Source organism: Pseudozyma hubeiensis (assembly GCF_000403515.1).
Source record: "Pseudozyma hubeiensis SY62 DNA, scaffold: PHS20, whole genome shotgun sequence".
In the NCBI taxonomy this organism is placed as follows: domain Eukaryota; kingdom Fungi; phylum Basidiomycota; class Ustilaginomycetes; order Ustilaginales; family Ustilaginaceae; genus Pseudozyma; species Pseudozyma hubeiensis.
The window spans coordinates 195926-211751 of NW_012133802.1; the positions used below are offsets into that span (position 1 = coordinate 195926).

General features: G+C 57.3%; 8 protein-coding genes across 8 annotated transcripts; 4 read left to right on the forward strand and 4 right to left on the reverse strand.

The window, feature by feature from the left end:
* Window positions 1-153: 153 nt before the first annotated feature.
* PHSY_001814 (hypothetical protein) lies at window positions 154-1002 on the forward strand (the record flags this gene model as incomplete). Its single annotated transcript, XM_012332440.1, has 1 exon — window positions 154-1002. The coding sequence occupies one exon, from the start codon at window positions 154-156 to the stop codon at window positions 1000-1002; it is 849 nt and encodes a 282-aa protein (XP_012187830.1).
* Window positions 1003-1119: 117 nt separating this feature from the next.
* On the reverse strand, window positions 1120-2802 carry PHSY_001815 (homoserine O-acetyltransferase; the record flags this gene model as incomplete). The annotated part of the gene is made up of 1 exon (XM_012332441.1): window positions 1120-2802. One exon carries the CDS (start codon window positions 2800-2802, stop codon window positions 1120-1122), a length of 1683 nt encoding a protein of 560 aa, XP_012187831.1.
* A 427-nt stretch (window positions 2803-3229) lies between these two features.
* PHSY_001816 (hypothetical protein) lies at window positions 3230-4247 on the forward strand (the record flags this gene model as incomplete). Its single annotated transcript, XM_012332442.1, has 2 exons — window positions 3230-3322; window positions 3405-4247. 2 exons carry the CDS (start codon window positions 3230-3232, stop codon window positions 4245-4247), a joined length of 936 nt encoding a protein of 311 aa, XP_012187832.1.
* A 127-nt stretch (window positions 4248-4374) lies between these two features.
* Window positions 4375-6429, reverse strand: PHSY_001817 (hypothetical protein; the record flags this gene model as incomplete). The annotated part of the gene is made up of 1 exon (XM_012332443.1): window positions 4375-6429. One exon carries the CDS (start codon window positions 6427-6429, stop codon window positions 4375-4377), a length of 2055 nt encoding a protein of 684 aa, XP_012187833.1.
* Window positions 6430-6959: 530 nt separating this feature from the next.
* Window positions 6960-9467, forward strand: PHSY_001818 (glycosyl hydrolase; the record flags this gene model as incomplete). The annotated part of the gene is made up of 1 exon (XM_012332444.1): window positions 6960-9467. One exon carries the CDS (start codon window positions 6960-6962, stop codon window positions 9465-9467), a length of 2508 nt encoding a protein of 835 aa, XP_012187834.1.
* Window positions 9468-10701: 1234 nt separating this feature from the next.
* PHSY_001819 (hypothetical protein) lies at window positions 10702-11690 on the reverse strand (the record flags this gene model as incomplete). Its single annotated transcript, XM_012332445.1, has 2 exons — window positions 10702-11097; window positions 11181-11690. The coding sequence occupies 2 exons, from the start codon at window positions 11688-11690 to the stop codon at window positions 10702-10704; spliced, it is 906 nt and encodes a 301-aa protein (XP_012187835.1).
* Window positions 11691-12095: 405 nt separating this feature from the next.
* On the forward strand, window positions 12096-13409 carry PHSY_001820 (hypothetical protein; the record flags this gene model as incomplete). The annotated part of the gene is made up of 1 exon (XM_012332446.1): window positions 12096-13409. The coding sequence occupies one exon, from the start codon at window positions 12096-12098 to the stop codon at window positions 13407-13409; it is 1314 nt and encodes a 437-aa protein (XP_012187836.1).
* A 63-nt stretch (window positions 13410-13472) lies between these two features.
* PHSY_001821 (hypothetical protein) lies at window positions 13473-15755 on the reverse strand (the record flags this gene model as incomplete). The annotated part of the gene is made up of 1 exon (XM_012332447.1): window positions 13473-15755. The coding sequence occupies one exon, from the start codon at window positions 15753-15755 to the stop codon at window positions 13473-13475; it is 2283 nt and encodes a 760-aa protein (XP_012187837.1).
* Window positions 15756-15826: the final 71 nt, after the last annotated feature.

Here is a 15826-nt window from a genome sequence, read left to right on the forward strand (position 1 = left end):
AATTCGGACGGAACTCGGTTGTCTTTCTGTTTGCTCTAACCGAAGGGTGAGTGTTGGTTGTGTCGCACCCTCTCCTTCGTCTGTTTCCTTGCTCAATGGCTCGATCCAGCGATTGGACAAGACGCAATGGCGACCTGCATAGCGGCTGCTGGTATGGCAACCAGCGCAAGAGCCACCACCTCGAAGGTGACGCTCGAGGCATTCAGCCCATCGATAGCACGAGGTGTACGACGACCTATCCGCTGCAAGCCTTCTCAACGCAACTCCTTCTTCCACGGCACCTCAGCACGTCACACGTCGAAAGCTCCAACACAATCGTCACATGAAATCTCATCGTCGATCCGATCGCTCATGCGAGAATCCGCCCAACCCGTCGCACTCGTAACCACACTCCTCCCGCCCACTAATACGCAGATCCATGCAGCGACTCTGTCGAGCTTCACATCGATCTCCTTGGAACCGAATCTGGTGTGTTTTTCCATCAAGACGCCGTCGAAGCTTGCGGATGCACTGGCGTGGCACGTTTCGCAGCGAAGGGGTGGAGGAGGAGGAGTAGAGGTGGATTTCGTGATCAACGTGCTGTCGAGCAGTCAGGCTGGTTTGGCTGCAGCGTACGCTAGACCGGGCACTCCACCGTTGGAGTTGAGCGAAGCAGCAGAACAAGATGGAGGGCAGGCGCATCCGTTGAGATGTGCAGGGATAGATGGGGTGCCGTGCGGACGCGGGGAGACGGTGACGGTGGTGCAAGGGTCGATTGGAAGTTTGGCGTGTAGCGTGGTCGAGAGTGTGGATCTGGATCAGTACGGAAGCAGCGAGGGAGAGGTAGACGCGCAAGAAATGGAGGGGGAGTGCAAGACCAGCAAGCTATACATTGCCAGGGTCGTACACGTGCATTCGCCGGGAACGAACGGTGACGATACAAAGGGACAGGAGAGAGTTCCGCTCGTATACCACCGTCAGAAGTTCGTCTGCACCACAGAGACGGCCCTCATTGAATCCTGACCAACACGTTCACCAGAAAAAACAAGAGCGCACTTCTCGCACATACACACATCTGCAGATCTTATGCGCGCTTTCAACCCAACCTCCATATCCTACAATTTCAACAATCTTCTTACATCACTCTGACTCGAGGAACCCCCTAATCGCACCGCCTACATTCTGCACATCGATCAAAAAGCTATCGTGTCCGTGCGGTGCATCCAACTCGTAATACCTGACCGAGTCGTTTCCGTTCAACCTAAGGCACTCTGCGATCTCCCTCTGCTGTTCCACGGGGAAGAGGATGTCGCTCTGGACGCCGATGACGAGCGTGGGGATGTCGGCTAGTCTGGCCATGCCGCGGGCGAGGGCGGGGACGTAGGCGTGGGCGGCGGGGGAGCTGAGCGTGCTGATGTGCTGACGCTTGCGCGGTCTCGGGGCGGGGGTTGCGTTTCGATCGAGCGCGAGGTTTGTCGAGTGGTCGGCACCGTGTGCGTTGGTCCGTCGGAGTTGGAGATCGCACAGTGCGTGGTCGGACATATCGAAGAGATCCATCGCCTTGCTGATGTAGATCAGCGAATTGGCATCGTACTTGAGGCAAAACTGCTCTCCCTGATGATCGAGGTAGGTTTCGATCAGAAAATCGGGACACAAGGCGGGATCCAACTCCATCGACCCTTCCTCTTCGGTGGCAACGCGTCTAGCTCGACCGAACCTCTGCTCCCATTCGGGTCCGGATCGATAGGTGAACGTGGCAATCTGACGTGCAAGCTTCATACCCGTGTGCGGGGGCAGTTGACCGGCATCGTAGTAGAAGCCGCGGTTCCAGTTGGGATCGCTCATCAGGACGCTGCGTTGGGCGTAGCGGAGTGCGATGCTGGCGGGCGCGGAGCGAGCACACCCGCTGATGGAGATGAGTCGCGCCACACGGGAGCGTTCGAGGTGAGCGGCTGCGATGGACTGCATTCCTCCCATGGAGGAGCCGACGCTGGCGTAGAGTCTGTCGATACCCAGGTGGTCGAGCAGCAAGAATTGGGCTCGGACCATGTCGAAGATGCTCAGAATGGGGAAACGGGTTGCGTACGCCGCTCCAGTCGCGTCCAAAGGATGAGCGCTGGAAGGGCCGGTGGAACCATAACACCCTCCCAAGACGTTTGTGCAGATGATGAAGAACTTGTTGGTGTCGAGGGTCTTGTTGGGACCGATAAAGTCTTCCCACCAGCCCTTGGCGGGGTTGCTTTGGGTGCTGGCTGCGTGACTCGATGCCGAAAGACCGGTGTGCAGAAGGATCGCGTTCGACTTGTCCTCGTTCAGCTGCCCCCACGTCTCGTACGCCAGGTCGAACTGCGGAAGCTCCCCACCGTAGTCCAGCTTGAACGGTCGTGGATGGTGGTACAGCTGATAACCCGAAACCACCTTGGTGTAGGACGGTTCAGGGCCCGATTCGTCCACCTCCTGCGACTCGGAATCAGTGGCTGAAGCGAGCTGCGGTGACGAGAATTGCGCACGGAGACGGTCTTCTCGTGCTTCGTTGGCGTCTACGCAGGGAAACGCGACCGAGGAGAGCGCGCTGGAGGAAGGAGTCGAGCATGATGGTTTGGACTGCTCCGCGAGTCGTTGGAGCTTTTGACCCCTGCGTTCGTTTGCGTCGACGCAGGAGAATTCGGGTTGCGAGTGGACCGAGGAGGATGCATAGCGGGAAGTGCCGATGTCCGACCGACGGTATGCTGCCGCAGCCAAGGATGGGGAGGGTGTGTGAGACGAGGAAGATGCTAGTGACCGTATGGATGTCGTCAGAAGACGGGTTGATGAGCGTGACATTGCGATCCGCAGGAGATGCCTCGACGACGACGAGATGGGGGTGAGGTTGATGGGCGTGAGATTGGTGGTGGAAGGGCGACAACGTCGAGAAGATCGATTCGAGTGTCCGCGTCGACTCCACCGCCATCGGTAATTCCGACAGACGGAGAAACGTGAATCATCGTTCGGCAGTCTTTGACATGTTTGTCCTGCTTGCTCACATCAACGATCTCTCGCACAACTGCTGGTCACAAGTGCATTCTCTCCATCATCGTGCTTTCGCACACAGCATCACCGTGATCGGCTTGCCTATATCGCAGGTCGCAGAAGGTACTTTCGACGTGACAAGAAGGTGCTCCACTCGGTCGGTCGGCAATAGATTCTCTTGATCGAGAAGAAAAATCAATATATGAATATGCACGGCTGCAGCGATGGCGTGATTTGACAGATGCAGCGCGGGTTGCGGTTTGCGGTGCTGCTCCACCTCCCTCGCTCGCCCTTTTGCCGGCTTTCTAACCGAGATCCAGAACAAAAAAAAAGGGTCGAGCTTTGTTCCAAGCACGTTTCAAGCCATTCCAATTCTTCTTGAGCTTTGCATTCTCCATTGGTGTTGGTTTGGTTAGCAACCTCCATCATCCAAGTTCTTGACCTCAGTAGCAGTCGTCAGCATCGACGCATACTTGCAAGATGGTTCAGTAAGTCATTTCCTTGTCTTTCGAATATGCTGGCGTCCTGGGAAACCGTCTCTGACCATCTACCACACTCTCTCCACTCTGACTGACAGCGCCGACGCCGCCGCGCTCCCGACCTACGTCGTGACGAAAGCCGACTTCTACGACCACCTCGAATCCTCCCTCCTTTCGCTCATCGACCCTTGCACCGACTGGCTCTCGTCGCTCTCCAACGCTGCTTCGCTCATCTTCAATTCGATGAACCGCTTCCCCGTGTGGACCGAGAAACGCGTTAACTGGGCCGGCTTCTACCTCCTCTCCCCTCTCCTCCCGTCCGAGATCCTCTCACCCAAGCAGCGTCGCAACCCAACTCTGCTGCTGGGACCGTTCAACGGTCTCCCCGCTTGTCAGCTCATCCACTCCGTCCCGGGCAAGGGCGTCTGCGCAGACGCCTCCGCTCTGCTCCCACCTCGCGTCGTGAGGGTGCAGAATACCGAGGAGTATCCGGGTCACATTGCGTGCGATTCGCTTTCCAAGAGCGAGATCGTCGTGCCCCTCGTGATCAACAGGGCAAAGTTGAACCGTGTGCATCAGAAGGCGTTGGACGAGCAAAGCCCGAGGGACGGCAAGGCGGCTCAAGGCGACGACAGGTCGTGGGCGGGCAGAGGCGATGGCGAAGAGGTCATCGTCGGCGTGCTGGATATCGACTGCGAGTCGTTGGATGGTTTCGATGCAGAGGACGAAGAGAGGTTGCAGAGGATCGCAAACTTGATCGTCGAACGCTCGGCTTGGTAACAAAGCTCCTTCTCTGCCTTACACACACCACATCCGAACAATCACAATACCCGAGAAAAGTCACACTTGCAACGTCACAATACATCGCATCTTGCCAACTAAGCACCCGAAAGCGATTCGTGTTTTCTTAGTCCGTGCGTGTGGAACTCGAGCCAGCAGCAGTCGTCGTCGCGCCAAACGACCTCATCGTCCGTCCACCAGACGTTGCCGAGCCACCGATCGTCGTGTCTCCCGCATCATCATCCTCACTACTCTCCTTGCTGCCCTCCCTCCTACTCTCCCCTCTATCCTCAACTCCCTCTCCGCCGGAGGTGGATTCGTCCTCCAGATCCTCCCACGCATCCGTCTCTCCTCCTTCCCTCGCCCTCGCCGTCATCCTCGAGCTTGGCCTCGAGCTCGCCACATCCGTATCCTCCTCCGTCTCCTCATCCAGCCTGTCCAGCACCCTCCTCGACAGCTGGATCTCGGACAACTCCTCGGGCGAGATCGGCGCGGTCGGATCCACAAACTCCATCAACGACGCTTCCCCTCCTCCCCCCGCGAGTTCCCTGCTAGGACCCACACCGGACATCCTCCTCGCCTCCAACAGATCCCTCATCCTCGACTGTCGGATCGCCTCCTGCAGGTCAGCCGCATCCGCCTCCCGTAGACTCTCCATCGATCTCAACCTCGCCTTCTCCTCCTCGTCGCTGAACTCTTCCTCCTTCACCCGCCTTCCCACATACCCGCTCTCGGTCTCGGTCTCATCTTCCTCCTCCTCCATTCGTCTGTACTCCTCTCCACTCGCACTATCCTCCTGCTTCACGCCATCATCGCTCCTCATCCTCTGCTCCCCTCCTCCTCTCCACTTGCCTTCCCCCTGCTGATAATGCACATCCGCCTCCAAACTCATCCCGCTCGTCCAGATCGCCGCTACAGCCCACAGCGTCAACGCCGTCGCCATCTCGCACGCCAAGAACAACCCCGTAAACAGCAGGAACGACAGCACGGGGAAGTGGTACATGAAGAACCTCAACCCGGTCAGATGCGCATCGAAGCGTATGCTCGCGGCGTACGTCTGCAGCTCTCCCCTGCTCGAGTGACTGCCCACTGCCAGTGGAACCATCCTGCCGTTGCCCGGCAGAGCCTGTATCCCAGCTAGCGTGTTGTGGTTCCCACCGTACATCCAGTACTTGTCCGCGTCTGCACGGCCGACACTCACCTGCCCGTGCGTTACTTTCCGATCCGATCGCCCATCCACCCCCATCGACGACAGACCGGGCGCGAACGACGACGGTCTCAACACCGCCCGCCTCAACAACGAGATACGCAGCAACTGCGAGTTCGAAGGAGACTGCGTCGACGCAGGATTCCTCGAGATCATCTGCGAGATGGAATCGGCCGCCCTCACGGGCGCCGTAGAGTAGGTGAGAAGCGTCGGTTTGCTGACGTGGAAGACCGAGACGTTGGATCTGCTCTTGAGCTCCAGATCCACCATGAAGTTGCCCAGATCCAGATTCGCCTGGTTGAGAGGGACCGACAACTCGAGCGTTACGTCGTACGCCTGATCTGTGGCGAAAAACTCTCCATTGAGATCCGCCGCATTGTAGGACGAAGAAGAAGGCGTTGGTTCCCGCAACCGATACCCCTGCGCACCGTGACCGAAGTCGAGGTGCGCATAAGGAGGTCGATCCTGTCCATACTGCAGCCATATCTCTTTGCGCAACCCTACATCCGGAACCCAAGCACGGTAGAACCCGACATAACTAACGATAGCCGCCGCCAGAGCGATCCAAAAGATCGTAGCTAGCACACCGAGTCGCACCACGATCCGATGAGTTTTTGGCGACAGGATGATATCGCGTGTGTACTGCAGAAGCTGCGTGACGGGCGCGAGCAGCAGACGATCCACCAGCAGCTGCGGCCATTCCTGGATGGGTGGCAGCGAAGCGATCCAGTTGGCCAGATCTACCAGCGGTGGGAGCAGCGGTGGTTCGGGTACAGGCTGGGAAGTCCATGTCGGTGTTGTGGCTGAATATGTTCGCTGTGGCAGTTGCCTTTGACGCTGCTGCTGCTGTTGTTGTTGTTGTTGCTGCTGCTGCTGCTGCTGCTGCTGCTGCTGTTGCTGGTGGGACGAGATGCGCTGGTATCGAGTGTTGAGGTCGGACGAGCCTCGAGCGGATCGTTGGTGCGGGTATGACATGGCTGCGCGGATGATGTTAGGTGTGGGGTATCTTTGATTCAGTTGCGAGCTAGCATGGTATCAGGGTGAGTATAGGGAACTCGTGGGCTGTGGCTGTGTTGTTGATGACAAGTTGTGGTGGTGATGGACGATGACAAGTTGTGGTGGTGATGGACGGGGAGCAGGATGAAGGCTGAGTCCAGGCTTGCGACTCGCTGTCCGTGCACTTCGAGATCCGCGTGACGCCGCTGCTGGTTGCGCTGTTTGCACGCATGTGAATCCAACAGAGAAATCATTGACCCACGCGTTTCGGCTGTCCAATTTGGCGTCGTTCATTCTCCACTTTGCTGCTCCCACTCTAACACTCCGGCTAACTCCTTCTACGATTTAGTCTCTCGTGACGCTTGGCCATGACGAACAATCTTGCATGCTCCCAACCAACCCGGCTTCATCTTGGTCCAGTCTGCAAGAGCTTGTGCCGCTGCCGGCAGCTCTGGTCATGAAGTGGCTGCTTGCTTCGTGACCTCTTCTCCTCTCCGCTGCGTCTCGCCATGCGCTCGGATCTCCTAAAATGGTTCGTGCTCTTGGCGAATCTGGCGCAGGCCGTTCGAGCGGCACTACCTCCCACAAAGGACCCAGCATCCTACGTCGACACTCTCATCGGCACCCTCAACGGCGGCAACGTCTTTGCAGGACCCTCCGCCCCCTTCGGCAGCATCAAGCCCGGTCTCGATTCTGATGCGCCCAACAATCAGGCCGGTTTCGTGCCGGACGGCCACTCTCCCATCTTTGGAATCAGCGCACTCCACGACGACGGTACAGGAGGCAGGGCATCGCTCGGAATGTCCTCGCTGCTGCCGCAGTACTGTCAGCTCGACATCAACGAAGCTACCTCGGGATGCAAGTGGACCCGACACGCGAGAAGGGCCGACATCAAGCACTCTTCCGTCAAGAGCACCCCGGGAGAGTTTCACTTTTCGCTGCAGTCCGGGGTAGACGTCAGCATGGCTGCTAGTGATCATGCTGCTGTCTACAACATCGACTTTTCCGACGCTATCGAGCGTGGTTCGTGGAGGTCGTCGCGCTCAGCCACGGAAGAGCCTTCGAAGCGAGCAAACAACCTCGAGCCCGTCCTCGTGTTCGACTACATGACCGATCTGCAGAATAGCGGTCGTTCTCCAAACAACTCGCTCACCACTTCCTCCTTCGTCCTCCCAGCCACATCCGATTCGCCTGCTACGGAGGTGACGCGCATCGAAACGAGCGCCACCTTTTCCCCTTCCTTCGGCGTTGGACAATTCACTGTCTACACGTGCCTCGACGTCCCGCTGGTTCGAGCGATGGGAACGTACGAAATGGACAAATCGTCTCCGGACGCCAAAGATCTCACCGACGTCTATGGTGAGGCAGGTGTCATCTTGACGATCGACCAGGATCGACTTTCCTCAGCAGATTTCGCGGGGACGCTTCCCGTTCGCATAGGTATCAGCTGGACATCCACACGTGCAGCGTGCAACTACGCATCGGCGGAAATCCCCACCTTCCCTTCCACCAAATCTCTCTCCACCGTCGCGTTAGCTACTCGCTCCAAATGGAACGCGCTCCTCAGCGACACCCTCACCATCTCGCACGACGGTCTCACCCCGGACGACCTGACGCTCTTCTACTCGTCCCTGTACCGCACCTTTCTCTCGCCCAACAATGTCACTGGGGACAACCCGCGGTTTTCCACCACCGAACCCTCGTACGATTCCCTGTACTGCATCTGGGATTCCGCCCGTACGGTGCACCCGCTGTGGACGCTTCTCGCACCTGGGGTGCAAGCCGAAGTCGTGCGTTCCGTCGTCGAGATCTACCGCAAGGAAGGGTGGCTGCCGGACTGTCGGATGTCGACGCTGCAGGGGTTTACGCAGGGTGGGAGCAACGCGGAGATGTTGTTGAGCGATTCCTTTGTCAAAGGAATCTTGCGGGGCGATAGGGGGTTTTGGGAGGATGCGCTAGAGGGGATGCTTAAGGATGCACAAATCGAACCGCCCTCCTGGGGGCTTGTCGGTCGAGGTGGGATCGAAGCAAGACGTGCACTAGGCTACGTACCCCGCGGAGAATGGGGATCGCCCGAGAAACCGGGCGCAACACCAGGCAGAACCGCCAGCAGAACCATCGAGTACGCATACAACGATTTCTCCATCGCCCTCGTCTCCGCCGGTCTCTCCCACCCCACGCTCTACACATCCTACCGCGTTCTCAGCAACGACACGTTCAACCTGTGGAACACTTCGATCGCATCCGACAACTTCACCGGATTCCTCCAAGCGAGAAACGAGGATGGTTCGTGGGCGTACCAGGATCCACGTCGATGTTCCCCTGCATTGGAACCATTCGGTTGCTTTTTGGATCGAGGCGAAGGTCATGATTTTTACGAAGCTAGTAGTTGGCAGTACAGCTTTTTTGCACCGCACGATATGGCACAGGTGGTGGAACTGATGGGTGGAAGCAAGAGGTTTGTGGAGAGATATAAGCATATGTGGTCGATGGGTTATGCGGATATAGGCGATGAACCCGGGTTCTTGGCTGCGTATTCGGCCAACTTTGCCGTCGGAGGATACAGACATACGGTCGATCTCGTGGTCAAGTTGATGCGGGAAAAGTTCAGTACGAGCAAGGCAGGTTTGCCAGGCAACGACGATGTCGGAGCGATGGGAAGTTTCATCGTCTGGACGCATCTCGGTATGTTCCCCGTCGCCGGAACGGGGGTCTACCTGCTAAGCACGCCTCTGATCAGCGCGTACGAGGTGAGAAACGCCATCACGGGGAAGGTGTTCCGGTTGAAAACGCGGGGCTGGGATGGGGCGAGAAGGAACAAGTATATTAGGGAAGCGTGGTTGGATGGAGAAAAATATACGAGGAATTGGTTGTGCCATAGCGTGTTTGAGAGGGGAGGGGTGTTGGAGCTGGTGCTGGGGGAGAACCCGGGGGAGATGGGGAGCAGGGAGGAGGATTTGCCGCCGAGTCTGTCGACGGGTGGGTTTGGGTATGATTCGGCGGTGCTGGGGTGTTGATGCGCCGGTGTGCGGATGTATACTCTTCACCCTGTCGAAACCGACTCTCTTTCACCATCCCGGCACACACGTCGCCCGCCGAAACCATCACATACACACACAGAATACCAGAACCGAAGAGCGAATAGATTGCACCCTGTACTACTCTTGCAATTGTGTTTTTTACCTCCCTACGAGCTCTCCTCACCACTGCTCCCACCCTTCCCACCATTCTTGCCAGCGGCGTCGTTTATGAGCCCCAGATCCATGATGGAGCTGGTCGCCCTCACCTCGCCCTTCTCCCTAGCGGCGTGAGCTTCTTTGGCCTGACGTTGCAACCAGTGGTCCTTGATCTGCTTGGCGCGTGCGATCTCTTTGGTGTGGTGGAGGCATTCGAGGTAGTCCTCCTTGGCGCCGATGCAGTCGGAGGGTGTGTCGGCCGAGGCGTAGCATTTCTGGAACTCCTGCCAGAAGGCGAAGCATCGAGGTCGACCGCCTTTGAAGCTGAATCCGGACTGGTAGCGAGCGAGAAAGTGAAGCAGACAGAGGCGGTGGGTGGAGAGAAAGTGTGTGGTCGAGGGTGGTGCGCCGGAAGAGGTGAGTTTGCGGCGGTGTGTTGTGGTCCGATATCGTAGAGTCGTGAGCGAGATGTATGATTACAGCATTGCGCACGGTGAGGCAAAGTCGGCGAAAGAGCATGAGGAGGATTGGTTGAATGGATAGTCAGTCATCATGGTCCAGCGCATACCAATCTCGGAAACATGTCATAAACAAGTGCGATCAACTTACAGCCATTATGAAGTATATGTACGAGTGGTTTGTTCGACCTGGTTCCGTCTGTCGCTTGTTTGTGGTCGGTGTCCTCGTGAAGCGAGATGCGTGGAGAGTAGGAACGGTGGACACGATCGACAAGGGTTGGTGGTGAGGAACGATGACGAGAAGCCAAAGGTGTTGGAAAGAAGCGGAAAGCTGCAAAGTGAGCGCCAACCTCGAATTGCAAGCGGCGCGTTTCGGATCCGTTCCTAATCAGAGCGATCACGATTTTCATCATCAGTGTTACATCTCACAATTCAACTCAACTCGCTATTTTTTTCATGCACGGACCGGTTCCCCTCTTCTGCTCGACACGCTTCCAAACCCTCCGCTCTGCCACCTGTTCTGTTCTCGTTGCCGATACACTCCACTCCATCATGACGTTGCGGTTCAGCTGGTCGTGAAAAGCAATTTGCTATTTCATGTGGCCTGTCTTGATCCATCAAGGTTTGAGGAAGGGAGCCATGTAAAACTTCTCCACGCCATGCTCCTCACCAGCCCGATCAATCTGCTTCAGCTCGTCCTCGCTCAGCTCGAGCTGACCGTCGTTGCTCGAGTCCAACTGGTCGAGGTACTCCTTGGCACGCGACTCCTTGCTGGTGGTAGTAGTGATGATTCCCTCGGAACGCTGCAGAGCCCATCGGAGGAGTACGTTGGCGATGGTGCGCTTGTCGTTCTTGCCTGCAATCGAGGTGAGAGCCTTGTTCAGAGGGCCGTCTTCGGGAAGTGCGGACTTGTAGAAGGGTGCGAGGGCCGAGTAGGTCATGGTGACGATGCCGTGCTTCTTTTGCAGCGCGAGCAGCTTCTTGTACTCGTCGTGCGAGTAGATGTATGGGTGCTGCAGAGCAAACAAAAAAGGGGGATCTCGATCAGCGATCATTCTCATCAATCCCACAATGGGAGGAAAATCTTAGCACTTACGAATTCGATCTGGTTAATGTCAGGCACGCTCAAGCCAGCATCGAGCAGCTGCTGAATATCGCTAGCCAGCCAGTTGCTGACACCGATGCTCTTGGTGAGCCCTGCCTGCTTGATCTTCTCCAGCTCCTTCCACGCATCCACGTTGCTAGGCAAGCCATCCTTGCCACGAGGAGGTAGATGCAGCAGGTACGAATCCAACTGATCCACCTTGAGTTTTTGCAATTCCACCTTGACTGCCGACTGAAGATCCTTCATTCCATCCTTGCCCACTTTGGTGAGCACGTAGATGTCGTTGCGCTTGAGGCCGGATGATTTGAGGAACGACTCGATTCCGTTGCCCATCGACGCTTCGTTGGCGTACACTTCGGCGCCGTCGATGAAGCGGAATCCAGCGTTGAGCGCCATGGTGACTTGCGAGGCCGCGTCCGAGTTGTAGAGTGCGGTGCCCGTGCCGAAGGCGAGGCGGGGCAGCTCGAGGCCGGAGGGGAGGCGCACGGTCGGGATTGGCATGTTTGCGAGGTTGATAGCGGATGTGGTGTGTGCGTGTGTGTGAGTTGGAGGGATGGTAAGAGTTGTGGGGAGGGTCAGATATTATATCTCACTGCAACCGGCGGTGAGAGAGTGTCCAGCATCGGTCAGCTGAGCAGCGACGCCAACCTCCACGGACGCTCGTGCCATCATGACGTGCCGGCAGCACCTGGGGAAGGGCGTGAGCTATCTCCGGCTATGCACTTGATTCACCGGAAGTCTCGAACAGGTCAGATGTGCAAGTAATCGTGACTAATCGACATTTTCCCGCTTCTTCTCCTCTCCGCTTCGCTCCACCTCGAGCGCGATTTGCACACACCTTCTCGACGAGACCAACACTTTTCACCGCCGGCTCAGCCATCCACCACACCATCACCTTAACTCACAATGTCGGGTCAGACGCTCAGCGACCTGATCGCGACCGTCTTCCTCCGCGCAGCCGACCCGCCACCTCCGCCACCACCTCAAGCATTCGATCCTCGAGCACCCGAGACATCTACCTCTGCCTCTGCTTCCTCTTCCTCGTCCGCAGTCGACCCCGCCGAGGCGACGTTATCCCTTCTAGCTCGAGCGCAGCAGCTGTCCGACTCGATCGGCGTTATCTCTCCCAACGACGCGTTGCGCGACATCTCCACGTCTTCGCTCCGAACGCTCTTCCTGCCCTCGCTCCAGTCTGAACTGCAGACCGCCGTTCGAACGGGTACGGATCACAGCGCTCGCAAACAGAGGCTCGCTTCGAGTCAACATGCCGCCGCAACGTTTTTGAACCGCACCTTGGCGTTGGGTGTTGTTCCTCCAACGACCAAGCAGCTGCTAGGATGGACGCTGGTCAACGTCCCCGCCAACGAGCTGACGGGTATCGGGTTGGATTCCAGCCTCACCTCGACGGGTGGGGCGGCGCCACACGCTAGAGAAGTCAAGATCTCGCTGTTCAAGCTGGAACGTGCTCTCAAGAGCAACTTGGAACAGTTCCGGGATGCCTACCAGGCAAAGATCAAGCTTGACAGTCACGTCAAGGTTCCTTCGGATGTGGGGTACGATTTGCTGCTATATCCTAGGTCACGATCTAGCGACGATGACGAAGAAGAGGATGATGACGATGACGAAGATCAAGGTTTGGGTCAAGAAACTCCCGCCTCAGCACCAGGTGGAATCTCCTCCGTCCGTCAATACCTTCTCGCCCAACTCAACCTCCACTCCCTCAAAACAACCCAGTTGATCACCTCTGCAAGTCAGGAACTTGAACTCCTACGATCCCTACCCCCACCACCTCCCCCGAACTCTTCCCAACCCTCCACCTCCAACGCTGAAGAATGGCGTCTCGACCGCAATCCCTCCTCCCTCCCCACCACCGGCCCACTCCTAGCTCCCACCGGAAAAGTCCTCCGTCCCTTCACCATCACCCCCTCCACCCGTTCCTCCATCGCTTCCTCCGTCTTCCAACCTTCGCATCGTCTTCCCACAATGTCCATCGACCAATACCTCGAAGAGGAACAGCGTCGTGGCAACATCATCCAAGGAGGTGGTCAGGCGAGCTACGATGCCCCCACCAGCACAGAACAGAGACAGCTAAGAGCCGAAATGGATGGAACACGCGATGCGGAGGACGCGGAGGAGGATCAGAGAACCAAGGATCTGCAGTGGGATGCGTTCAGTGAGGAGAATAGGAAGGGTGCGGGCAATACGATGAACCGTGGGTAGCGTAACACTCTTGTCCAAACGGGTTGTTGGGGAACAAATGAAAGATGTGGGTTTTGGCATTTCTTAGGCACTAGGTTGCGAACATCGCAGTTTGTCAATCAGACCCTTCAACTCCGAAGCAGAATGTCGTTCGTCCCTACCCTCAAACACCTCGACAAATGCTTCCAACACCTGCACCAACCGTCGATCCTCCTGCTTGAAATGTCCACCTACCAAGCGCAGCATGTTCCACAACGTCGATGTCTCGATCCACGCCTGATGCCTATCCAGCAGCTGGATCAACAAGCTGAGCGTGTGGATGTCCGGTTGAAGCTGCGGAAACGTCCGGTGAAGGCGTGAGAGGTGTGCGAGGAAGCGTTTGAGCAGTTTTGCACGAGAAGGCGACGATCGGGGTGCGTCGGAGGTTGATGGCGGCGCGGCGAGGTGGATGTGCTGTGCACCACGGAGCAGCGTTGCGATCACTTTGGTCTGGAACCCTTCGTCGCCGGCTGCCACCGCGGGAGAGAGCAAGGTCGATGCGTATCGGAAGCCAGCGAGCAGAGCACCGCTTTCGATGCAGCAGCGAACGACGCCGAGCTTGGCATTCTCGCTCAAGTCGTGGATGCTGCCCATGTTGCGGGCTCGAATCAAGGCGAGGTCCGATCTGATCAGATCGAGGCTGCGTTTGCGAGTGTGACAAACAATGCGTGCTGAGATGGTTCGCAGTGTCGGTCCGCCCAGGTGTGGGAGCGTGCAGATGTCGGACCAAAGCTGTTCATCGACAGTCTTGTAGCCATGACTTGCCGCTACTTCACCTCGGACTCGTTCGACAGGTGCGTCAAGTGTGGCTGATGCACTGCCGTGCACCGTCATCAGCGCATCGTACATGACCGGTGTCCTTTGCAACGGATCAAGAACGCCGAGCACTTCGTACGCCGTTCTCGCACCGCTCGCATCCTGTGCGCAAAGCATCCGAATGGCGTCCTCCATGACCTTGGTCGACACCACTTGCGGTGGCTTACCTTGCTCTGCCCGCAGACGCGAAAAGCCTCCAGCAGCTCGCATCTCGCCTCTCTTCGCTTCGAGCCCTAAAGCGTCGATCTGCGCACGACGCTGTGCAGCCCGTATGGTACGAATCACGCGACTCCTCGCTCGTGTCAAACAGAGCAATTTGAACATTCGGTTGACCGTCTTGCGCTTGAAAGCGACGCCGTCTGCCATGAGATTGATCATCGCATCGCACATTCCGCGAACGGCGAGGCGAGCGTCTGCTTCTGCGAACAGGGTCTTCGTATTTGAAGCGGGAATTGCCGGTGTTGCCAAGGACGGAGTCGATATTGCTTCGGGAGTGTGACCAGGCGTCATGCCCAGTGACTGTGGCAGCTTGAGATCGTAGACGAGTCGCTCTAAGAGGTATCGGGATTGCGATGGCTTCATGCGAACATCTGCGGCAATTGCTGCCGCATGTCGAGTGAGTCCAGCTGCTTGCAGGTAGGTAGCGCATCGATAGAGGCTGTCGCCCCACATGCTGCGAAGCATGGAACGTGTCCGTCCCGGATCGGTAATGTCGGAAAAGGATACGGCCGTCCATGAGCGGTAGAGGTCCAATACTGTAAACGCATCTTGGGACCGCTTGACGCATTGCGACAAAATGTAGCAGCAAAGGTGTTCCCTTTGCAGTTGATCGATTTCACCATAGACGGCACACAGGGCTGGTAGCGAGCGCTCGCCAGATCGGATGAGTAGAGAAACGCGGTCATCAAGCTCTTGTCTCCGGTGAGGTCCAAGCGAGTCGATGTACGAAGTCGGGGCGACGATGTCCTGTTTGATGGGTTCAGGCGCAGTAGTGGCACCTATTGAGGGCGGGATTTGTTGCACAGAAGGGGTGAAAAAGTGGTCGTAGGAAGAATCTTCTGGAAAGAGTTGCTGTATTGACGGTGCTGTCTGCAGGCTGTGAGGGTCGGTACGGCGCGCTGATCTCCTAGCCGGGACGAGCGAGGCGGAAGCGTCGGTTGGCTGCCAGTAGTCGGAAGCGTCGGAGAGCTGTTCATGCCGATAGCTGTCGAGAGAGCTTTGATAATGCAGCTCTTCCAGTGGAAGCTCGGACGCCTTTTGTCGATGATGGGATGTACAGAAGCAACGAGATGGCCCTGCAGCTCCCTGGTCCAGATGTCCGTGTGGTGCATGTGGTCGAGATATGGCATTCCCATCGCTTCTGGATGTCCGCACCGGCCTACTAGCTTGAACGATGCTGTTAGAGCTTGCTCTTGCCGGCAGTGATGCTGCAGCGGATACGTGACGCTGAGCAGATGCGACCGGCCTCGCTGCTGTGAGCCGCAGCGACTGCAAGGCGGAGCTGACGGACATGCCCGGGCATCACTCTTGTTGCGAAGACGGACGTCGCCGCTTGAGAGTGAGTCGCCGCCGTTGCGAGCGAG